At 35.6% G+C, this 26620-nt stretch overlaps 1 protein-coding gene across 1 annotated transcript in view; it reads right to left on the reverse strand.

The window, feature by feature from the left end:
* The window catches only part of PRKCE (protein kinase C epsilon), a 206989-nt gene that overhangs the window by 10328 nt on the left and 170041 nt on the right, over window positions 1-26620 (reverse strand). The window contains exons 12-15 of the mRNA XM_015816415.1: window positions 25247-25401; window positions 14284-14422; window positions 12951-13139; window positions 8322-8468 (exon numbers count right to left, since the gene is read on the reverse strand). Of these exons, the coding sequence (XP_015671901.1) occupies window positions 8322-8468; window positions 12951-13139; window positions 14284-14422; window positions 25247-25401 (630 nt within the window). The remainder of the gene's footprint in view (window positions 1-8321; window positions 8469-12950; window positions 13140-14283; window positions 14423-25246; window positions 25402-26620) is intronic.

The raw sequence follows: 26620 nt of genomic DNA on the forward strand, positions 1-26620 counted from the left end.
AGCGGGATTGGCCTAGGGAATTTTTAGTGGGGTTTTAAGGGAAATTTTAATTATAGGCCATAGTAAATATTTCTTTTTAATTTGGTTTTAAATTAGGTATTTATTGTAGTATCTGTTTTATAAGGCTGTCAGCCGCCCTGAGTCCGGTAAGGAGAAGGGCGGGATAAAAATTGAATAAATAAATAAATAAATAAATAAATAAATAAATAAATAAATAAATAAATAAATAAATAAATAAATAAATAAATAAATAAATAAAAACTTCCAGTGTTGGAGCATTCACCGCTTCTGGAGGCAGGTTGTTCCACTGGTTTATTGTTCTAACTGTCAGGAAGTTTCTCCTTAGTTCTAAGTTGCTTCTCTCCTTGATCAGTTTCCACCCGTTGCTTCAGACATGAACAACATAACACTCTGAAAAGACCCTACAGCCCCCTGTATTAAATAACAATCACCACAAAGGTAATTTTTTAAACTGCCCAAACCCGTTAGATTGCTTAATTTTCCAGTGCCTGAATGTGTGAGGTTTTGGAACAATGATAGCTAAGACCAGTAAAGGTTACTGACCCATGTCAATGTGGAAATAACTACCCATGAAATTCAGTGGAAAGGCTTCTGAGAAAGAGTAGGGTTCCTCTTCTGTAGTACTGATTCATCTGCCCTTTTTTCTTATATTTAACATAACTATTTTATCCTTATAATGCAATTATTCAGTAATATCTCTGTATTTCCACTTACGTAAACCTTTTTTTCCTCTTAGGGAATTGCTGATTCCCACAAAGTGATTTATAGACAAATATTTGAAAAAGAAAATAAATATTGTAAATAAATATTACAGAAATACCAGCAAATGGCATGGCACCATGCCAAAGAACAGAATGCTGGTTCCAGAATCTTTCCAGCAAATATTACTAGGCAGTTACGTAAATTTCTGGTAAAGACGTAAGTTAAAATAGAGGAAACTTGAACTCTAAAACCTAGCCAATTGAAGGATACGGTTTTTAAAACAAAAACAAAAAAAAACTTTTAAGTATGTTTCATTCTAACAGCTTCTAGTGATCCTCCTTCTCTGCCATCATGAAATTAAAAAGAACAGAATATTATTCTGTTTCCCCCCTACTAATTCTCATTCAATCTGATGATAAAATATGGTTTAGAAATTCTTTCAAAGGGCATATAAAACTCACAGGGGAAGAGAGCCATTCCTAAAACAGGCAAGGGGTGTGTGGATGTTCTGTCTTTCATGGAACAATAATTTCTCCAGAGGTCTTTGGTTTCTTAGATTTTCTACACCTCAAATAAATGTTAATGAAAGTATGATGAAGAAAGACTTCCTCTTGGTTTTTTTCAGGAGGAATGTCACTATCATCGCTTAAGGAGGTGTCTAGTCCTAAGAAAAATCTGGAAATATTATCCACTATTCCCAGTGCTTTTTTTTCTAAAAAAAAAAAAGGTGCCGGAACTTACACATGTCATACAACCCGCCTTGCCTACCCTACAAGGTTCCATCCAAAAAAGGTGCCAGAACTCTCATAGAACTGGCCGTTCTATGAGAAAAAAAGCCCTGACTATTCCAACAAATTTGGCAGACAATTTGAAATGTCATTTGTAATTAAAGTTGAAGAAAAAAAAGGATAAGCTTATTGCTCTTTTCCCCCTTCATTTGAGCAGCAATCTCCAGGGTGATACGCATAATCATTCATATGGTCTCCTGGTGTGATTTAAACCTTTGACAGATCAGGGGTTGGAGAAGGCTGTCTATTGGATATGTTCTTGAGGCCAATATAAGACTCATGGTGGAGACAGGGGAGATAATGGGTTTATTCCTCCTCTCATGCCTCATAAATTGACAATGAAAGGAGTAAACAGAACAGTTACATTTATTCATTTGTAAGATGGGAGCTATCTGTCCACATAAGGCAGAAAAAGAAGACTTTTTTGTTCTATTTATGGATCATAAATTGACAGGGAAATGAGATGGTTCCTCTTTTAGGGGTGTGAGGAGTTTCTGTGAAAAGTTCAGGGGAAGATTTGTAGTGCAAAGTACTACTGTATCACTGTAATATAACTTAAGACATACTAAATGTGTAGCTAGTGGAAATATTATTAAAGGTAAATACATTGCTGTATTCTAGTTATCTAAGAATATTTATCATAATTATGTTTCAAACATATGTTCAACAAAAAATATTTTCAAAATATAATCAGTCTTCCTATGCACTAGGTTTTGGCTAGAGTTCCTCATCTGGTCACGTCAGCCATGCCCATCAATGACTTGTAAGAAGCATGGAAGGAAGGCTTCTTCTTAGGACAGGCCCATTTTGTGGCTTCCCTGTATTGGGTGGGCTTAGCAAACTAATAGCAGTCAATGCAGCAGAATTAACACTCTACCGCAGAACTACATTTACTTATTTGTTTGTTGGCTTATTTATTTCTCAAGGAACAGTAGGATTTATTTTCCAGATTCTTGACCTGTCACACAGTGTGAAATTTATTGGTTTTATTAGCCACTAAAATATCAAAAGATACAACCTACATATTAAAACTTCTAGTACTTCTTTTAATACACTGGTTGAATTTTTTGGCCTAATCAAGAGAAGAAATTTCAGTGCATAAAGAAAGAGGAAGAAGTGGGGAATCAATGAAATAGTGTTTTACAATGAGACACGGATCAACCCTATCACCCCCCCCCCAACTGATCTGAGCAAACTACATTTCATGCAGATGCATACAAGACAGATCTCCCCTTTGCATTTCCCCTCATATAAATGCCAATTGCCATGCATCAGATGACTTAATTGGAAATATATCATGAGACTGAAAGGACACCTCAGTTTTGTATGTTAGGCCTAAAAAGAGACCTACCTGGTTATTTTCCCCACATTGTAGGCCTTACCTTAAAAAGGGACATTCACACTGAAGCAAACTTGAAAAGAGAGAATATTCACACAAAAATAAATTTATTTGGCCAGTAATGTTGGTGTTTCCATGACTATTTCTAATGCATTATTAAAAACTACTGTTTCAAGAAAGATTTTTTTCTTGCTTCAAATAAATTGAAAAGTCATAACCTCATGCTTACGACAGGGTCCAATAAGAAGTTGTATATACAATGTTATGACTTCAAGGCAACTGAACAGAGAAAAATCCTCTATTTAAAATGCACACTAGTTGTAAAACTTCTTTAAAAAATGAAAGCAGATTCTTCAAATTTCCATAGGCACATTTGATTTTAAAATGTTGCCTCCAGAAAGAAAGTCCCTCTTTAAGAATTCTAGCCATCACCATCCTCAGTGTGCAACTTGGCATTTGCCACAGCATTATGAAAACAAACAAACAAACACTGATATTTCTGCAACTGACATATCTCAGGGTAAGGCACATCCAATTCCTGATGCATCTCTCCAATTAGGTTGCAAAAGCAAAATGTTTCATTGTGGCAAACTCCCAATCTGGTTTCTGATCAACCTTTCCCTTCGATCCAGGATTTCTACCTTCAACAGTCAGGGAGCATTCTGTAGCCACTGAGCATGCTCACAATTATTTGGCCTGAGATTTTGCATATTTCTAGACATATAAAAAGGTGGTGTCTTTTTTTCACCAGAAGAAAGCATTTGTTTGCAGGTTGACAGCATTTAGTGTGAACATGATCTGGCTCTTCAATTTTTCTTTTAAAGGAATAGATATATTTAAATGGAAATAAATGCTACAGTGAAACTCTAACACATCACCGGTGTTATTATTTGAGAAGTACACTTAGTAACCCCATAGTATCAATTTCTGATAGTAGTATTTATATTATCTTAGATTTGATTTATTTTATAAAGTTGATAAGCTGCTCCAATTGAAGCTGACTCTTGAGTGTCTTATTAGGCTGCATGAACCTCAAGTAGAAATTAAGCATTGGTTTACCAAAGAAATTAATATTCTTACAATTTGCTGCCTCACTAGGACTGCAAAAATAGATTGCTGGAGGAAAGAGGCTGTCAAGCTTTTAGCACAGCCTTTTTCCAGGTACTTTATAATCACAACCTTCAAGATTCTTATGAATCACATAAAAATAATTGCATGAAAGCCTAAATTAGTACAAATCCTGAACTGGATTATTTGTGATGAGAATTCAATCAATACACCACAAATTCTTGGTGTAAACCACCCAAGTCAGATGTTTACAGTAGCACATTTGGAATACCTGAAATACAAAGTCTCCTATTTAGAAGAAAAGAAAATCCCTGACCACTTTTCCTCAATAATCTGAAAAAAAGGGGAAATCTTAGAGGGTACTGTGAAAAATTGTATTTAAAAATTTTCTCTTTTAAAATAAGTAAGAAAAAAGAAGGGAAACTTTTATTCTGACATAGCAAGAAGGATTTAGATTTTTATACAAGATCACTTGCAGAATGAGGAAATAATAATTCATGCACACAATGCAGGTTAATCTCCCTGCCTGTCCACCATTTCAAGCCAGCATGAGAGAAGTGATGTCAGTTGTAGTGGAGTAGGGTGAAGAAGCAACTTAGGAAGAACAACTGCAGACATATTCAACACTCAAACCCTAAGAGGATATCCTTACAGGGAGTAAGAGATGCTGGCTGGAAAATATGAGAATTGTAGTCCAAAACCACTGGAGGGCTGAAGCCTTTTTGCTGCAAGTTGTGTTCTCTTCTGGCAGCATCTGAGGTAATTTGGGGAAGTTTTACATTGAACTTCTACATCTGCAAAACTGAAGATGCCATTCTCTATAAACACTGCACTATGATAGTGGGTCACAACATTTTGCTGAAAAAAGCTTCCTTCTGATCAGAAATTTATAGGATTATGCTCAAGTCAAGCCATGGTTTTATGGCTGCAATTCTATGCAGGATTATTTGGAAGTAAATTCTAGTAAAACTTGCTTTTCCATTTCAAATGGTACAGATATGATTGCTCTGAATATTTGATATTCACAGTTACCAATACGTGATGTCATGTTCTTAAAATAACATTCATTAGTTTACAGTAAGTCTGATTGAGAAGTGTTCTCCTCAGGTCTTATTTCAAATTTCAAATGATCTGCATTTCAAAGAGTTCGGTGGAGTTCTCTTCTTGAGTTTTCTGTCAAACCCAAACAGCTCTCTTGGGCATGTCTTGTCCTTCTCTCTTGCATTTAAGCAAACAATTTTAAGAGCTTTTCTCCCTGTTCTCTGAAGAGGTGGTTGCTCCAGGACTGTAACTTCAGGGATCAGTCGTAGGTTCCTTCATTCAATGCTGCTGTAACTTCAAACTGTCACTGAATGTGTGTGTGTATGTGTGTGTGTGTGTGTGTGTGTGTGTGCGCGCGCAGGCACACAAACACATATACACACATATATCGGTAGTCTTTAACTTATGACTATTCATTTATTGAAAGTTATGATGGCCTTAGAAAATGTGACTTACAATCTGTACTCGCACTTACGATCATTGCAACGGCAAAAAAACACCCATTGGCAAAGCTGGATTTGTTTAATGACCATGTGATTTGCTTAACAGCTATGATGATTTGCTTAATGACCATCATAAAAATTGTCCTAAAATCATGTCTGACTCAATTTGCAATTGCAATGACTTATGATGGAAATTCTGGTCTCAATTGCGGTCAAGAGTTGAGGACTACCTGTATATTCTTCCTAGCATTTCCCCACAACTGCAGGGTCCACTTTTTGGGGGATTAACCGAGTTATCCAAAGATATACATAAAATTTTGGGGTTTGATGAGGTTTGATGAAAAAAGCAATAATGGAATGGGGTTAGGAATAATCATATTTAGAAGTGTTGTACACAAAATTAAAGTGAACTGGCCATCCTTAATCAAATTCTGTAGAGTTGTCTTTATTTACAGTGTAAAAAATAATTCTATGGCTATATTTCCAGGCAGGAGATTAACTTGGGATGTTGAACCTGGTAGCAGAAAGGCAAATTTCTTTGTGGACTTGGCAATATTCTTCTGTGATTTTACACCATAACAAAGTGAACATGATAATCTAACATAACCCAATTACCTCAAACAGCAATAGTTGATTAGAAGACAGCAATTAGAGCAATAGATCCCTGAGCAGCCTCTATGAATAGGTACTCTGACTTCATAAAAGAAATCTACTACGGGTTTTTAAAAATTTATTTTGCAATCCAATAGTCCAGTAATGAATGCCGATTCACCTGTATTCACCCTCCTATATTTCAGCCTTAACACTGAGCACATATCATTGGCCTCCCTTTCCCTTCATTATTCTCCTTGACATCATAAGTATGTAGACTTTAGCTTAGAAGAGTATCTCTAAGTCAATGAGATGATCATTGAAAGCTCCACCTAGCTATATACTGGTGGTATACGCTGAGAGTAAAAACTTAGTGGAAGCAATTAATTGCCTACAAAATGTCTACACTATTTCAGCGATTAGCCGTAGAAGCAACAAAAGTATAAACAGAACAACACATATCTGTGTTAACCACTTCTTCCCTCTTTTCTTGCAAGTCTGGAATCAGTGCTATATTTGACTATTAATTTGGCTAAGAATGATAAAATATGAAGGAGAAATAATAAAATAATGCACACATAAAAGCCAGCAAGTAGCATACTTCATCCTCAGAGGAAAAGAGGGTAACAATACAAGGAAATGCAAGTGTTTTACTCTATGTTCAATTTTTTTCAGTCTTTTAGTGAACACTAGAGAAAAAAGAAAGTTTAAAAAACTCCCACATTTAAATGGTATGAATAGATTGCCTTGGAATTAAATAGCCTCAATTCATTCATTTATTCAGAAATTTTATATGGCCACTCAACTCACTTTTGGTGATTCTGGATGGCTTAAAATAAAACCCCAATACAAAACCCAATAATTCCCTACCCACAATCAATATTCAAAACACATATAAATAACATACAATAGAGAGCTAGAACTGAGTGAGAATAATTCAAATTGTGTCAAGGGAACAGAAATGAGGCCCCACTTGAATATGCATGTTCTAATCTCCCATCATTCAAGATTTCACGGCGTTTTATCTGTCAGAGAAAATTCTTTCAGATGTGCATGGATTGACATTAAGTACTATGAAAAAGAGCACTTTATGAGAAATATTCTGAATGGTTCACTCAGCCACGAAAGTAATTTCTTATCTGATAATCATACATAGACACAGAATAAATGGGGATCTTTTTTAGGAAAATGATATTGGACATTTGTTGATGAACTTTATTACTGGGAAATATATTCTTTTGAATAAATAAAATACATTTTGTCAGTACTATATATTAATAATATTAGGATCTTGAATACGAAAAGAGACCATAAATTGGATTTCACTACAGCACCTGCCAAATCCCCAGTGAATCATGACTAAGGAAAAAACAGCAAGGGGATTTGAAAGAAATAATAATCCACATTTATTGCTTTATAAATAACTTAAGGCGTTGAACATACTAATACTTCCTCCACCTCCTGTTATCCCCAAAACAATAAATTCTATGAGGTGAGTTGGGCTGAGAGAGAATGACTGGCCTAAAATCACCCAGTCTGCTTTCATGCCTAAGGTAGGACTGGAACTCACACTCTCCTGGTTTCTAGGCCAGTGCCTTAATCACTACACCAAACTGAATTTCTTGAGTTTTCATAGAATTAGAATGTATAGAAAATTTATATGTCTGCCTGCTCACTAACAGTGACTTTGGGTGGCTTACAAAAAATAAAAAACCCAATATATAACAATAATAATAAACAACATACAACAATAAGAATTCAGAGTTACTAGTTGTATTACTTAACAATCTCATTCAATCTGAAACAAGAGTGCAGCATCTAGCATCTAAGCAAAACAATGTATGACAGTCATAAATATGATTCCCAGTTGATGCAGGTATTGATATATTACATGAACAAATACATATTCCAATATGAATTTTGGATACTGAGGGTGCCTTCACATATTTAGATTAATATGTGACACATGATTATCTTAGCTGTGTTTTCAGTGACAATAAGTGGTAGTAAGACAAACATGGTAACTTATCATTCCATAACACAAAATTAATGATTTTAGATATAAAGGTTATCAAATGATAATGGCAATATTTTCTGTGATTTACTCTCAAAAACAGCATAAGCTCTTGATCATTTCCACATTCAGTGTTTCATTAACAAGTACGACACATAGTTCTAAGGAAAATAATTAATTCACTTTCTTTGGTATGGCAAAAAGTTGACCATGTTATCAGTTCTATTGCACTTCTGCAACCTTACTATCATAAAGGTATTCAACCAGTTTTTATGTTATCCAAGTTCTCTTGAACAACTCAGATCAATACTTACAATCCGAGGTTTGAAAGGTGGCTTAATTTTCCTTTGTTCTAGAAGAACCCAGTCAATTTCTTTGAAGAATGGATGCTGTTTAATGGCATCTTCACCGTTCTGAGATGCCACACAGCCCAGACGTTTGTTTGGGTTTTTTGTCATGAACTGCATGGGGGAAAAAAAAACTTCAGTTACATAGTGGAAAAATTATATAAGGTGGCAAAATACAGCAAGACAAACTCTAGGAAAAGCAGAGATATCTTACAAAATATTCTATTTGCATTAGTCTTTCTGCTGCCTTTCCTAACTCAGTATGGTTTTGATCTTTCTATTATTATTCTATGGTAACTGCAGTAGTCTTTATTGAGCTAGTGCTAGACCATTTCAAAACATTATATAGTAATAGCTACAACAAATCTTAAATCAGATTACTATGTACTTAAATCCATGTTATGTTTCGCTATGCTTTTTATTGTATTCATATTTATATACAAGGGATAAAATTTTAATGTACAAAGGAGTGAGAAAAAAGAGTGCATATGGCTAATATAATAGTCCAGACTATGATCCAAACACTGTGCAACTTTTGAAGGGGAGAATTGACAGATTCACTAAATATCTCAAAGCTGAATGTCACCATTTTACTACTCAATTGATCACTGAGAATGCAAACAATTGACAGATCTATAGCATAAACAAAGGAAGAACAGGACCATCCGAATAAAACAAGCAATCGCTTGTATTTTCTTTTAATTGAGATGGTGAAATCCAAGCTGAGCTACTCACAAAACCATGACATCAAAAACTGGGGCAGAGTATATCTGGGTGTAACAAATGGTATAGATGAAATTGATGGTTCAAGAAGATGGGTATGAAGACTCAAAAACAAAAACCACAGCAGAACAAAAAAACCCCATCAACAGGTGTTGTAAAGGAAAAAAACCAGGCAATTTTTCAATTAACACAAATACATTTTAATCAGCACAAAATGTGTTTGACCTAAACAGGTTTTGAAACTAAAAAGCTGCTATGTTAGTAACATCAATAGAAGAGAAGCAGGATTGAACAGCAGACTCCTTAGACGAATGAACCCTAACTAGAAGCTTGGCTAACATTCCTCATCCCCTTGAAACAAAGAAATAAACAATCATGGAACGGCCAGGACACTGAAATGATTATTTTTTTAACATGTGATATGGCTGATAGAACAGACTATGCTTACATCTAGCACTTCTTGTAGGGACAGAGATAAAGCAAATTTCACCTGTGACATGGGAATATAAGGAAGTGCTGGAGATTGGAAGAAATACCTATGCAAAGAATCTTGTTCTATCTTAGTGTATTGTGCCTTTTAAACATTAAACAAATGTCAAACGGATCCATTCACTAACTATACTGCATATTAAAGAGGTAACTGCAATCCCTGTCTGCTTCCATGTGATCTGGCAAAAAATTATTTACATTAAAAATATCTTCAAGAAAAATATGCTATATCTAAACACCTGCCCCTGCACAACAGCAGCACCCTTCTGCTATTCATTACATCAGATACATGTTTTTATATGAACATGAAAAAATATGATGGTGCTTTAAAAATGGCACTAAAGTTAAGATTCCTTAAAGCAATAGCCCCCTTTGTTCAGGCTTTACTCAAGCCAGAGAAAAGTCGAGTTGCTTGAATGAATAAGGAAGAGATACTGTGCTTTGCAGAATCGTGTTCAAAGAGTGCCCTACCCTTCTGAAAATTTCCCGTCAATCAACACATTCTATTCCAGACAAGATTGGAAAAATCTGGAAAGCAACTACAAATCAATATAGAACATATTGTTGAGGGATCTAGAATAGGATGCTTTAAAGAGTTTCATAAAGCTTGGGAAGGTCAGTTCCTTATTTAAAGTATTCAGTGATAAGAGCAAAACTCTCAAAACATTTTTCCTTATTACAATGATTACCAATTCATTATATACATCAGAAATATATGAACTGATGTGGACAATTTTTGGGAGGGGAGGACTGAACTTTTTTTTTTAAAGAAGAGAGAAGCTGGATAAAATTTCCAGTCTTTCTTTCCACTTCTGGAAGGGTTTTTGTTCCCCTCCCACTTTCTAGATGAGTTAAAGCAATCTAGGCTTTAATACTCTTAAATTTTTTTTTAAAAAAACTTCCTGCCAATAATTGATGGGAAATTACACTAATGTTTGGTTGTTTGCCAGCAAATTATAGTGGTACAATCTTAGTGGTCTCTAAATGCTGCAAGAAAGGTGATTGGGCAGCTTATGCATGTTACTTGGCAAGGCCTCTCATAAAGCCTGTAATACAGATTTCCTTTAATCAGAGAAGAAGACAACTGAACCTACGTTTTTTTGGAATGCAAAGTATATTTTCCACTGCCAAACTAAGGCTCCTTTATTTCTCATTTTGTCTTATTTTCAAGGGAACTAATATTAAGCTTTAAAAAAGTAAAAGTGTTTTTGAATTCCACAAAGTGTAAACATTCTAAAAATTCAGATCTGTAGCTTTCACAAAACCTCAGAAATTAATCCATCGTCCCAGTACTGAAGATCAGTTCAGAGAAATTAAACCCCAGGTTTCCCATTGTTGTTTCTGCCACCCTCTCCAAGTTTCAAAACATCTTCAGTTTCAGAGTCTGGATATTTTTTGTTTGGAAACTGTAAATAAATTGAACCATAATAGTGCAATAAAATAAATAAAATTGAGTAGAAACCAAAGATCATTCTGCCAAAGCTACTCCAAGTACTTTTAAAAATCTTAACAGAATTCCAGTTTAAAGTGCCTGAAGAACAAAGCCCTCATCTAACAGTACAATGTAAGGAAACAAAGCGTTCCAAAGCTAATCCCTTGTTAATATTCAGCAGTCAAGTACATAGACGCCCCTCCATTTCCTCTGCTTTTCCTGCTCTTCGGTTAATTCATATTGCTAAAGAACAAGATTAACAACCCAAGTTTCAAACGTTAATCTAAGCCTAAAACTCAGCCTAGAAAAGTTGTTGTAAGATGCTATTTGCATGGTGGGTGGAAAAGCCCTCACATTATTTCTCTTCAGAGTAAGAAATCCAGTAACAATCTATATGTGTTTAAATGACTGTATGGATGAGCCTTTTTATCGCTTCCATAAATGTCTACACAGGAGACTTTCCTCTATCAACAGATCTCCATGCTATTGATTCCAAGAATCCAAGAATCTCCTTCTATAGTTAGCAAAAGTTCAATTTTCTAGGAATTCACTATCTGCATGTGGAAGACAGCACGAGGAGGGTGAAACCAGCATGCTCATCCCTTTCTCCTCAATGTGTCAGTAAAATTCATTGAGAAGGGCTCATTTCAAAATTTAAGCAACCATGAGGGCTGATCTCACCTATCTTGCAATTAAGGAAACTAAGGCTATTTCAAATTCTATTCCACATATCCCTACCTCCCAATAAGTTCCTCCAAGATTCCCTAGGCTAATTATACTTTATACCATGGGCATAGTTTTCCTGGAATTTACTAGGGAGACCAGCTAGTTTGCATGAAATACCTCTATAACAATGCTTGGATTGATTGACTTTTGCTGAGTTTTAAATAGGAACTTTACTAGCTTTATGTTCAGGTAGAAACATCAGGTTTGCAGCACGGTTTTAGATTTTCCAGTTCAACTGGCAACACTTTTTTAAACTGTTTATTATTTTTTAAAACAAAATAATAAAACATAACTGGACATGGACTATCAGGGTATAAATATTGAAAGTCCAAACCCTCAGGAAATTGATTTGGCTACATTCTTATCCCCAGTCTGACTTCCCATTCCACATACAGCCCTTTTTAGCTGCTTTGGGGAGAATTGCCCCTAATAATTTATTTTTCCCAAACAGTTCTCACTAGCTTGCTAATCTTCCCCCCTTGTGCATACTCAGTTGTTTTGGTAATGTAAGGAACAACATGAGGACAATTAAATGTGTATATATGGCTGTTACAATATTTTGTTTTCAGCAAAGTACAGTGTTACCTATTTCAGGGAATTAACTGGGAATTAACTTTTGGTTAGGAACTGATCCATTAAACATAATTCCCTTGTAGAACCCCATAAAGATATGAAATGTATTGAAATGTATTGAAACTAACTTCATCCTTATTTTTCATTCTTCAAGATGAAGAATGATCTTTGAATGCTAACCAATAAAATTCTAACTGACATTTGCCCAGAAGCTCTGGTGGTCAGACACACAGAATTATCTCCCAGTGAAATCAGTTGACTTTAAAGTCAGCATGGTGACGGATCAGGATATTATTTTGTTAAGTATCTTTTGGATTGGGGCCCATCTGTGTGGGACTTGCATTCTCAGTTGCATAATTCTGTCTTCAGTTTAGCCAACCATACAATCTGAAGTATTCAGCTTGACAAGGCATTTCAGTTTGCTTGTGTTTTTGGTTCTTCCTGAAACATGATTCTCAAGTACAGGCATGTATACAGATATACAGATGCAAAGAACACAAACATTTTGTCTCTTTCCCACAAGAAGTTTAATTCATCCCAGACCCCTGTATACTGACAATGGCACTCTGAACTGTAGCTGAACTCCCAGAGGTGGCTGTTTCTCAAGTGTTCTAGGAAAACTCAAATTTAAAAAGAAAAATAGATAATCTTACAGCTTTCAAAATGCTGACAGCTTCTTTGCTAAGCCATACTGGATATAGCACATCATCGTGGAGGATAGACTCAAAGAGGTCATCTTCATTATCAGCTTCAAAGGGAGGCTGTCCGGCCATCATTTCATACATGAGTACCCCCAGTGCCCACCAGTCTACGGAAGGACCATATTCTAATTCCTGGAGGATCTGTTAGGGGAAATCATGAAAAAGAAAGAGAGAAATGAATGGATAAAAATGCACAATATGAACAATTTATATTGCCTGCTATTTGAAGCAGAAAGAATGCAGAAAAGAGCAACAAAGATGATTAGGGGTCTGGAGGCTAAACCATATGAAGAATGGTTGCGGTAACTAGATATGCCTAGTCTAGTGAAGAGAAGGACCAGGGGTGACATGATAGTAGCTTTCCAATACTTGAGGGGCTATCATAGAGAACAGGGGGCCAATCTATTCTCCAAAGCATCTGAGGGAAGGTTAAGAAGTAACAGGTGGAAGATTATTAAAGAGAGATCTAATCTAGAATTAAGGAGAAGTTTCCTGACAATCAGAACAACTAATCAGTGGAACCGCTTGCTTCCAGAAGTTGTGAGTGTTCTATCACTGGAGGTTTTCAAGAAAAGATTGAACAACCATTTTTCTGGAATGGTATAGGGCCCTGCTCAACCAGGGGGTTGGGCTAAAACACCTTGAAGGTACCTTCCAACTCTGTTTTTCCATGATTCTATGAAATTATTTTTTAAAAAAGCCAGTTTCAAAGAAACATATCTGGATCTTAAATTAAAACCTGTACATTCTTTGAAAAAGTTTCAGTATGACACAAGATTCACTTAGAAAACTGTTAACTTATAGAATTTCATATCAAATGATATGATTAAATCTGATGATGGACATCAGCTAATTCTACTCCAAAGGAAGCTAGCATACTGATGTGGAAAAAAGACTGAAAAGTCACTGATCCTTATGGGTTACTCCTGTCTTCAGAGGCAGGAATCTACTATTAAATTCCTATCATGTTTGTAAATGTTATGGTTGTTGGCTGCAATATGAAAAAAAAATACTAGAAAAGATAGGCCTTCATTCTGCTCCAACAGAGTTTTTCCTGTGTTTTATGTGTTTCACAACATGGGATTGTTTTCTGAATGGTACTGGAAAATTTGTATGACAAGCACAAATCTATCCTATTTTCTATTGTGATGTACTACAGTCATCAGCATACTCAATTCTAAATAGGATTACATAGAAAGAATTTGGTTTCAGTTTTTCATGGAGGGATAAGTAAACTAGCATCATAAAAATAGAGTTCTATATACTTCAATGTATACTATTATACCTCTGGAGCTATGTAGTCTGGTGTTCCACAAAAGGTAGTAGTCGTTACTCCATTCAAGATTCCTTCCTTGCACATTCCAAAGTCAGCCAGTTTGCAATGACCTTCTGCATCCAAAAGAATATTGTCCAGTTTCAGGTCCCTTGAATAAGAAACAATCAGGAAGATCTTAGCAATAAATAAAGGGATGGGGGGGGAAATGAATGTATTCACTGTGAAAAGAAACAGGTTCCTTTGCTATACTCTAATAGAGAGATAAAAGTGTTAAATAGAGAATCTGGAGTACTCTCAAACTATATCCTACTTCACAGTATTTTAAGATAGAACTGCCTTTGGAAAAAATGGAATCTACTTATCACAATTGTAATCCCATAGTGTGCACACACAAACACTCACATCAAACTAATTTCATCAGAAAATTGGGGTTTTTAAAAACACTTTGCAGTCAGAATTTTATGAGCTAAAAGCTTCCTGAAATCTGCTTAAAGGAACATCCAAATATTCTGTTAACAGGGAGAGTGCAGTTGTATGCAAAAATGTAGCACACTTTTATCAAATTGTGTATTTTAAGGAAACCCCAAGAAAACAAATACTAACACAGTTTCTACAGATTTCTGTAAGTTTGAATGTATACTTTCTTTATAGAAGTACAGTTCTTTACAGAATTTAAATAAAATAGTGAATACGGCAGATATCAAATTCTGAATAACCTTTCAGTACTTTGTAAAACCTCCAAGCATTTCCTGTAACACAATAAGAATTTTTCTATTCTTGCTTATCATTGTTTCCCCCCTTCTTCCTTGCAGAATTCTTCTAGCTCAGAAATATTCTTAGGTCTCCTTGTACCCGCTGCATATTCGAGGTCTCAGTGACATTCAAATCTGAGACTATGAAGGCCATTCCAAAACATTTTTTTCTCTCTTGCTATTTTAAGGTTGAAATAGTTTTCAAGTTTAATTTCTTCACTGGATTATGATATTAATTTCAAGGATAAACTAACATTCTTTCCCTCACACAGTATATTCTCTGCCACTGGCTGCCATGCAACTCTAAAATATAATAGAACCATCCCCATGGTTAAAATTAGCAAGGTGCTCTTTTTTTAAATTTCACCTTTTTTTCTTGTCTAGTTGTGATCGAACAGTTCAAATTTTGTTTCACCTGTCCAAAATACCTAGTCCAAAATGTTTCAAGTTTATCAGTTTTCATTTGCATATTACAGATTATGACTTTTGTGATGAGATCAGAAAAAAAATTCCTTCTGACAACTCTCCCAGATTATTATTATAAACTTTTGAGTATTTCCAGTGAGGTTCTGTTTGTTTTCTTGGGGGTTTGTTTTGCAAATCTAACCACTGTGGGACAGTTCTAGCTAAGGTCTGATTTAAGAAATCTGAAGCTGAAAACAGGTTGGCTATTTCATAAGACAATTGTCTGAAACATACTTTTAAAGCAACGTACTAACAGGAAAGAAAAATAAAGGTTTTGAAATGGCTTTCATATACCCAGGCTTGAATATTACTGAGAATCTATGGGATGTACCAAAACATGCAGTTTGAGGAGGGATGCCTAATTTTGCATACAACTGCATGTCTGTCTCAACAGAAACACCTAGAGAATTATTTTTCCCCTTTATTTGGTTCCTGTATACTGATGACAAATACCAGCCTTTAAACCTGTATCCACAAAAGAGCATAATGCTGGTAGCTTAGAAGAAAGTAAGCTTTTTCAAACATTTCTAACTTGGAAATCAAAAGAGTCAGCCTTAAATAAGCAAAAGCAAATTTTGTCCAGTGAATAATTTCAAATGATAACAAACAATAGTGCAAATACCAAATGTTTATCAATCACTTGAAGTGGTTGGAGCAACTTCTATGTAGGTGCTATAATGTTTCTATTTTTCTTCTTTCTGTCTTTTATAGAATATATTCTCTAATGTTTTAGTAGTCTACTTCTCCACTGAAACTTCAGTGGGTTTAAATAAGGATAAGATGAATTTATCCAATGATAACTTTATCTTTAAAAGGTATTTTACCATTTTATTAGCTACAAAGGTATCTGACTGTAAGCTGTCTTGCTGTAATTACAAAGCAAATAAAATAAAATAAATGAATAGAAGCAGTGAGGTGTAAGTTAATTTTATACTGTGCAAGATAAACAAAAAACCTTAATCCTTTGCAGTAAAACAGCTTATTTTTTTATTTGAAAAATGACACGTTATGGAACAATGGTATGAGATTATTAAACTACAATCTGATCAAGTTCGAAGATTGAATGCTTCAAAAGTAAGATTAGACAGGTCTTCAGAGACCATATTTATTTATAGACATTATTGCTAAGTTTACATGCAACTGAGTTGTAAAGTTTAATTTAACTTATCAGACACACCACTGCTTGTTCAGTGCTTATTCAGGTATTTTTTAGTTAAATGCCAAATGAGTGTGGCTTGTAAATAAAACAAATACAAATGTTGAAAAAAAAACCATACCTACTAACTGGGTTTCATGAGCAAGATTATCTCAGATCACATTTTCTAGCTTGCCACTCTCTAGGAGGATATCAAAGGTCATTGTGGCTGGGGATGACAGGAATTGAAACCCAAACACATTTCGAAAACATCAAGTTAGTGGAAGTGGCCTTATACATAAACTAGAGTATCCAGGAATTTTAAACCAATGCTGATTTTACCCCAATTTTTAATGGGAAAATACTGAAAACAAAGCACACACACTTTCCCAATAGTTTCATACTGATATTCTGTTACATGGAAGAACCTTGTGGGATACTATATAGTAGTGGTCAGTGTGTCAAGTAGAATCTATTCAACATTGCCTTCTGAAACTGCCTTTGGGGAAATGCAGTACAATATTATTCAGTTTCTTTTCAGAAGGATGAACTAGCAGAATACTATGATTAAGCACTAAGAAATCCAGCCAAACTAACAGAATTACATTCTCCTTGTCTAGTTCCCAGCACAGATCCATCAAGGTAACTAAAGCTGTCTCCTTTATATAACTGGATGCAAATCAAGACTGAAATGAACAGGGATTCATCTTGATTAATTATCAGTTATCAAAATAAACTCTTAACAGCAGACTCCTTGATAAAGACCTCATCAGGGTTCTTCAGAAAAAAGGTAAAGAGATTAGACAGACAGATATAAAAATAAATATATAACAAAGTGAATAACTTTGAAGTTAAGGGAGACTCATTACTAAAACACAAGCTGCACTGGATGGATCTTGACTTTGAAAGTAACCTTTACTTTATATGGAGATGTGAAAGCATTCTATGCCTCCCTCTGTCAAATGAGTTTAACCAAGTTTGTATTATAAAATTTTAAAACATTTCTAATAAAGAATGCCAATTCTTAAATAAGATTAAGATTACATATGGATGTGAATCTGCAAATTCATGAGCCTGTTTCTGAACCACTGGTATGAGAAAGAGAAGGGTATCTTTTTTTTTTGCATGCAATTGATACTTTTTGCCCAAGTGCTCCATTCTCCTAGGAAAACACAGTAAGAAACCAAAAATCTTGCTATAGTGAAACACTACAGGTAACCCTTGACTTACAACAGTTCATTTAGTGACCGTTCAAAGTTACCACAGCACTGAAAAAAATAATTTATGACCATTTTTCAGTTACAACCTTTGCAGCATCCCCATGATCATATGATCAAAATTCAGAAGCTTGGCAACTGGTTCATACTTATGACCACTGCAGTGTTCCTAGATCATGTGATCACCTTTTGCAATCCTCTGACAAGCAAAGTCAATGGGGAAGCCAGATTCACTTAACAACCAGGTTACTAACTTATCAGCTGCAGTGATTCACTTAATAACTGTGACAAGAAATGTTGTAAAATGGGACAAAACTCACTTAAGAAATATTTCACTTAACAACAGAAATGTTGGGCTCAATTGTGGTCGTAAGTCGAGGACTACCTGTATTGTGTTCTTTCTTTTTCTTTGGTCCAGTTTGCATGTTGGTAAAAACCAAACTCACACAGTAGTGATGAATTAAGTTACCAAAAGTATATTGTTCCCACCAATACTATCCCAGGCTAAAAAAGGAAAAAAAATCTCAGCTGTGCTCTCAAGAGTATCCTCAAAAGGAAGAAACAAATAGTTTTTAGTTCAATAATATTTCCTCCCCTAACAAATTTCTGCTACTGAAGGAGGGACTTAAAGAGATTTTTGCAATTAAAAGTCTTTCCATGGGCAAATAGAACTGACTATTATATAAGAACTGTTATTTGTATTATTTATAGAGCAACATATCAAGTACATTGTACCATAATGAACTGTTGACATAAGTACTACTGGGATGAAGCTTTTAATTTCCAGTAGTAAAGTTCATGCTCCTTTGCTTAGTCTATGTGCATACTTTTAAAAAAATGAAATGTGTTTTTAGAGGCACGTTATACTAAATGTTTTTAGTATTACCAATAAGGCGGCTTGTCTGTCTATCTGATAGATCTCTACTTTATAAAAATGTTTATAAAAATGTTATTCTTCCCCCATTATGATATAAAAGGGAATGGGGTTCAATCAAATAGAACACTGATTTTAAAATACCAGTATTATATGGTTAGTTGAAAACCTTTTTGCTCTCTAGGGTAAAAAGGTAACAATCTACCCATGCCTTGTTCAGATCCAGCTGAATATTTATACAAGACTCACAAAAGATACGTCTTCTCAGTCATATAGAGGATTGGAAAATATATTTGTAGACAGCACAGTCATCAACTACAGCTCTCTCCTTCTATACAATTTTATCACCTGACTCCTGTATGCTTCTATTGCAACTGGCTCATTTTGCCTACTGGTAGAGCCTATTCTGAGTAGGCTTATATCTTATAATATAGAAATAAATATGCTATTTTTTTTGCTAATCCCATCTATGTGTGCTGGCAAATAAGTTTTCTAAGAGTTATATGAAAATGGAAGGTGAGTCAAGCTCTTAGCAGTTGCAAAGCTAGCAATTGGGTGAAATAATGATGATGATGATGATGATGATGATGATGATGATGATGATGATGATGATGATGATGATGATGATGATGATGATGATGATGGAAGGGATCTTGGAGGTCATTTTGTCCAACCCCCTGCTCAGGCAGGTAACCCTATACCATTTCAGACAAATGGCTGTCCAATCTCTTCTTAAAGACTTCCAGTGTTGGAGCATTCACCGCTTCTGGAGGTAGGTTGTTCCACTGATTAATTGTTCTAACTGTCAGGAAGTTTCTCCTTAGTTCTAGGTTGCTTCTCTCTTTGATTAGTTTCCATCCGTTGCTTCTTGTCCTGCCTTCAGGTGCTTTGGAGAACAGCTTGACTCCCTCTTCTTAACTGCTACCCTTCCATCCTTTATTTTTGACTCAAAACTGGCAATTACAGATGGTACCTCTCAGAGGACAGATTTCAGCCAGGGACTGTCAGTTTATAGTTCCTGAAGAATTAAGCCTCCCAAACAGCATAGCAGAGATAATAATGTTAAGCAATTTAATATATCATGCTTGGAATATTGAAAGCAGTTGTGCATTTCTGTGATGTTAGAGGGCTTGAAAAAATACATAGACTATTTGCTAAATACTGGCAGGTGAAAATTGAACAGTCAAAGGGCATCAATAATGATTTTTTAAAAAGATTTCAAACACAGCCTGAACTAATAGCCCTGGACAAGCTCAGGAGATCTGATGCAGAAAAATAAGATGCAGCAAAAGTACTGCTTAAGCTCATAGCTACTTAAAATAATTTGAATTATTGGGCTCTGAGCTTTGCACAATAAAACATCATACAATTTTAGAGAAGGTGATTATTGTTCCCATGTGAAGAATGGTTAGGGAAATCCTAACAATGTGATCTGGAGAAAAGAAGAAATCTAAAAGTGTTGATTCTTCTCCAGTTTCCTTTGAGTGAAATAAGCATTGCTAACTGAGGGGTGCCACTTCAGATATATCTCTAGCACCAGGAATAAAGTGTGGTTATTGTGGATACCAATGAGTAAATGACAAACAGATTTTTCTGAGAACCCAAACCTTAAACCTAACTAGCTGGGTTCAAAATTTGTGGCAATATAGCACTTCCCACAGTGTATTATATAAAGTCCTTAATACCACATAGGATTCATGGGTTTACTCTAACAGAATAGCTCCTTCTACAGTGAGATGGTTAACATTACATAGACACTGTTCAGAGTGACTCAGTCTCCTAATGGTCAGGGAGGGCCAGCAGGATCATCTATACGGCCACTATTCTGACTTTCTGATAGATAAAGTCATTTAAATCAGCTCTGGTTTGAATTCTAACTGGGCAGTCCAGCTGAGGTGCCTAGGGCCTGGTTTTGTTATATGATCTAAGTTTGAACTGATGACTATTAATAAAATGGCCAAGATTCTCTGTGCTCTCAGTTTGGCCACCTGTTCATTGGACCTGGCCACCTCCTGATTACAAAAGCAGCCAGGGAATTGCCAGGATTGGATCAATGTGTGATGTTGGCCCCTTTGAGAGACAGGATAGTGCCTTTTCCCTTGAAGGAGACAGTATTGTAGCCCCTCTTGGACCCAACATTCTTAGGTAACTATAATCATATCTCCAACCTTCCCATTTTATGGAAGGTTATTGAGAAGACAGTCTGACTGCAGTTGATGAGCAGTCTAGAAGTGGATTATCTAGACCCCTTAAGAATACTTAGGCTGCCTTCTTTCTTGTCAGGATAAGATATTTCAAATTGTTGCAGGAAAAAAAAACAATCCCTACTGTCATTCCTTTTGGGTCCTTGTGAGGAAAGCAAGAATAGTTCTAGGTTGTTCTGGCCTCACTTCTGCTGCTGCCTGAACTATTACTTCTCACCCACAGCAATGATGAGTATATTTATTCCAAAGAGAAGATCTTGCAACTAGTCCTCTATTCACCTAATAACTACTAATAGATTACCAATAATGTATCTGGATTTCAAGCCATACAAGTGTTTAACTGTAAAAGATTAAAATTGTTCCAAAGCATCTGGATGAAATGGGCATAGCACAGTAAATATCTAAATTCCTGATGATAAAAAATATCAGCGCAAAAATACTATTTTAGCTCAAATAGGTATGGTGGAGAAATGTAATTCTTCTTCAGTTCTCTTGATACCAAACTACTTCACAAGCAGTCTTCATTATTCTCCAGAGAAACGTTAAAGGAAAGTTCTGTGTATATAGAAAAAAATAAGACATATGTGCTTCTGTCCCTTTCTGTATATAAAAGCATATATTTTTCAGCTCAGCCAGGGAATACAGGCTCATTTTTAGTTTCTTGTTAAGTAAATATAACAACCAAATAAACTAAAATAATTGACGTTTAAACAGAAGATAAATACTGCTTCCCAACTTCCTCTTCGTAGAATTAGTGTTATCAGGCAGAAAGCACTGGTCCCCTTCCTACAAACTCTACAGGAAAACGACTGCCCTCTCAGGAATGTAAACTTGGCATGCTTCTTGGTTGCCTTCTTCGGTTTCTCCTTTTTCCTTTTAACAAAAGGCCCACCCTATTCTTCCCATGTTAATGTCAAGTCTCTGTTTACATGATGATCTGTTTACATGATGCAGATGAATATTAAGGAAGGTATAGCTCTTACAATGGCACAAGTGCCACTCTCTAGTAGCCTTTCCAGTTGGAGGTACAAAGGGAAGGTAATTTGGAATGGGCCAACTTCTAGGAACCCAGAAAACTCTTCTTCAAATGTCACCTCAGCCAAAGGCTCACTGGGCTAATTCAGATACAGTTGCTAAATCTTGTTTTGATGACTGTGACCTCCAGGCATGTGTGCTTCAATTTATTATCTTTCTTCTATTGAAGAACTGCAGTTGGCATCAATATATGACAGGCTCTACATTCATGAAAAATCCTTGAGGTTTATGTTTCCTTGTTTATCTGTTCTCAAGAACCAGGCTATGGTGACTGCAACCTGAAAAGTAGTTGCTATTTGTACCTCCTACAATAAGCCAAGTATCACTTCATCCACATTAAACATTTTTTATGAGTGTCAGTTATATTTCAGGGATACCAGTAATGCAAAATTCTTTGGGGAGAAAGGGCCAGAGTTGCTGTAGTTACGTTCTTTCAAAAAAAAAAAAAAAGTCATATCTTCTGATGTGCTCGGAATTCAAGGAAATGAAAAAAATGGCTTCCTTCTTTGATATTTGTTAAGGGCCCTTCTCATGTCATCCACGCCATGGTCACCTCCTCTTTGGACTATTGTAATACATACAATAGGGCTGCACTTGAAGAGTAACCAGAAGCTTCAGTTGGCTCAAAATGCACATGATTTTGTGCAAATCCAAAGAGAGTGTCACCTCTTTTGCAGGAGCTACATTTTTTGCTGATTTGCTTCCAGGTGTTGACTATCACCTTTAAAATGCTACAATGGCTTGAGGCCAGGTTACTTGATGGGCCACCACTCCCTATTTATATCTACCAGTAAATCCTCAGTTTAATGGACACAATTCAGCTTAAACAGATATTCTTCCTTCTGTAAAATCCATTAAAATCAGAGGCTTACTTTATTGTTATAAAGGGTGATACAACACTGAAATTCTCAACTAATTCTTTTCTTTTGCCAGTCCCCTAGTTTTTCATCATATAAGGAAAAGGCATGAAGACAAAAACCACTCTTGGTTTCTTTCCATTGGAGAAGAAAATGTTCATGGAAATTTCCACATTGCATGACATTGATCCTTTCTCTCAGCAGGAGAATGCAATCTTTGGCACTCCAGATGTCACTGAACTACAACTACTAGTAAGACTTAAAGACCAGTAATCTTTGCATTTATACAGGCAATGCAGTGAAGAGGTACTTTGTTTGGCAGCTGGCTATCTGCTTCTTAATTATAGTGATGGGAATTTTGACAGATAGGAGCAGATCCTATTTCTCAACAACTTTGTTAAAAACAGCCATCTTCTTTCTATACAGTAGCACTAAATCGAAAATAGGTCATGACATTGTGACACATTCAAGGCCATTTTTAAAAAAAAGATTTGACTGTAAACAATTTATTTGTGTTGAGTACACAACACAAAAGATATAGGCAGTAACAACACTTCTACTTGCTCTTTACTGATTGGTTCCATGTTTCTGAGATTCCATGACTTCATCTCTGTTCTATTTATTTTCAGCTCAGCTATGTTGTATGTTATACTGCTAAGAAACTAGTTTGTGCCCTGAAATACTGTGGTTCTGCAAGCATAGCAGTTGTTTCCATTTGAGGAAATCTTAGTTTTATCTCACTTCTTAGTTCTTTGGCTGCAACCATATTAGCAAATCCTTCAAAGGGAATGGTGGCTTGGCAGCTTTTCAGCCCCGTCTCCTCATATGATCTATTTTTCGTGATCAAACTTTTTTATGGACAGACATATGAACACACAAGAAGTGAGTGTGTTTCAGATGCAGATAATTTATTGTAGTTCCCTTTTATATGATGTGGAGTTGAGGGGGATTGTTGCTATATTTTGGCAATTTGAGGGAAAGTAATTATTTTTGCTTTTCGTTCTCAGCATTTCTGAGTATGTGGTGTAAACACATACAAATACATATTATCTTCAAATTGCAAATTTCAGAGGGATTGGGAAATGGAAGTATCAACAGCATAGAAATCAAATTTTCCAAAGTAAGTACAGAATCAGAATTTTTCTAGGAATTTTTACATACCAGGGTAAGATTTTTTTTCCTGAAAAGAACTGAAGGATGAAGAGGGGGAATAAAATACTGTTTATAGAATCCTTATTAAAATCTTTCTCTTCCTCTCTTTATCTTTCTCTGAAATATATAGTGTGTATTATGTATTATGTGTGACTTATTTTGCTCTTAAAATATTGTAGTAAGTTTTAAGTTGCTTAGCTCTCTTTCAGAGGAATAAATGGACTGACATACATGCCACTGAATTCCCAGTACACTGAGGTTCAAGCTGGCAAGATCTGGATAGGAAAAGCAACAAATTCTTAATTTTCTCTCCCCTCCAATATATATTACTATGTGCTTCCAAACGGGTATTATTTTTCTGCTTCATTTTTACTGGTAGTTGGCAATGATATATCTGCAGCAACCTCCCTGTGAATAGTGCTTTGTGACTGCCCTCTTCAAGTACTTCATGAAAGAGAAGTGATCCCACAGCCAACTTCCCTTACTGCAGTTTCTTCTGTATATGCCTGCCAAATTTTATCTGAAGTCGTGAAAAACTGCCAGTTTCTTTTCTTTGTTTTTGTTTTAAAGGGAAAAGAAGGAGAGGAAGAGTGAAACGACAAGATAAAGGCCTTAATAACATATGAGAGATAATAGGTGAAAATGTATTAAGAAGTTCCTTGTTTCTAATAATAAATATTTATCTCTAAGTGTATTCTTCATGGCATAACGAAAAGTTAGCAATTCAGATTTTGTTATTGTTCAGCCAGATGCCAATCAGGGGCTACAGGGAACAAATTCAAGTTGTCTCCAAAGAGGTTCTTCCTGTTAGTGGCTGAGCCTTCACCCTCACCATCAAGACTTTGTGTACAAAGCCTCATCAAATGATTATCCCATCTCAGACTGGAGACAATTAAGACAAACAAACCCAGGAAGTGGCAGGGAGTTCCGAAATGAAAGGAAATCCATGGCAGAAGAAGAAAACTGAAGAGATTGCCCTGATCCGCAACCAAAGTCAACGATGGGTCACAGCGTGCCAAGTTTTTAAAATAAGCGTTGCTTGTTTTATAATACAAAACTGGCACCCACAGCTGGCAAGGCCTGCAGAGACGATTCAAATGCTAACATTCAGAATGATAAACAGTCTTCTCCCCACCTCAAAAAGAGTAAGAAAAAAGTTCTGTGTTAGCATGCAGAAACTAACAGCCAATACGGTTGCTAAGAGACCTTGGACTTTAGCCAACACCAATGAAATGAAGAGCTTTAATAATTCTTTTTTTATAACCTCTGAAAGAAAAGTACCTGTAGATGACGCCATGTTGATGTAAAAACATGAGTGCCGATGTGACTTCTGCTGCATAGAAGCGGGAGCGAGGCTCGTCAAATTTGCGTGAACGTTGAATCTGAAACATTAGGTCTCCTCCGTTGACATATTCCATGACGAAAAATAGGCGGTCCTAAAATTCACAAAAATAGAGCCATTTCATTGTTTTTTGCCTGAGATTCACAAAGATGCTACTATACATTCACGGCACATCAGGAATTTAGATCTTTATCCAAAAATGGAAGAAACAGCAAACTACAGCTGTCTGAACAAGAGGACCAAATGCTTCCAAATTAAAGTATGGGTACTTCAGCTAATGCAGAGTGGCTAAAAAAAATTATAGATTTATCTTTCATATCGAAACTTTCAGTTTTTTTAGTTTTTAAAGGAAAATATAATAGATGTATGATGATCTTTTGCTTAAGTGTAGCTTTAGCAAACCAATTCATATGACATTGTTTATTTGCTATGAAAAAACGTCTATTTCACCTCATTTTATTTTACTTTATTTTTTTAGTTTTTAACATTATGAAATAACTCAAAGCCTCATTTTGGCTTTGCCAATAAAATTCTTGAACTGGAAGAAAATTTGTTTGCAGATACAAAAGAAAAGAAAAAGACTGCTCTTAGACAATTCTGGGTCAATGGATGAATATTATAAAGTCACGTTTTGTCATTTTCCTTGGTTCTCTAAAGCAGGGATGGGCAAGTTGTGACTTTTGTGGCTTGTGGGCCACAGGTTATCAGCTTAAACTAGAATCAGCCAAACTGCATTATGGTTGAGTTTGGGGTGTATATCCTTTGATAAATTAATCACTGCTGGTTGCGTATTACTGAGAGGTCAATAGGCGATAATAAGAGAATTGGAAAAGTTGACAAGAAGAATAAAGAAAGATTAGGTCAAATTCCTATATTTTATAAAGACAAATGGGGTATATTTGATTCAGAAAACTGCATGCATTCAAACATTACAATTATATATATATATATATAATTGTTGTGTTTATATATATATAAACACAACAAGAATTCATTGGCGATGGGGGGGTATAACAAATTTGAATAAGGTAAATCTTAGGAATGGGGAATCTGGGGCCCCACAGATGTTGCTAAATCACAGCTGCTAGCATGCCTAATCAAGCTGTCCAATGGCTGGAAATACTAGTTCAGCAACATCTAAAGGACACTGATCCCTCATTCTATAGATCTAATGCTGAAAAAACACAATTCTCTGCTATACCAGAGACAGAAAGTTTCGCCTTCTGATATTTCTACAACTTAATTACACTTAATTTTAATTCAGTTAGCTAGTTTGGAGAGACATTTTCACTGCTTGCACTTTATTCAATAAT

This window comes from Protobothrops mucrosquamatus, unplaced genomic scaffold, assembly GCF_001527695.2.
Source record: "Protobothrops mucrosquamatus isolate PMUCROS unplaced genomic scaffold, P.Mucros_1.0 scaffold448, whole genome shotgun sequence".
Classification (NCBI taxonomy): Eukaryota; Metazoa; Chordata; class Lepidosauria; order Squamata; family Viperidae; genus Protobothrops; species Protobothrops mucrosquamatus.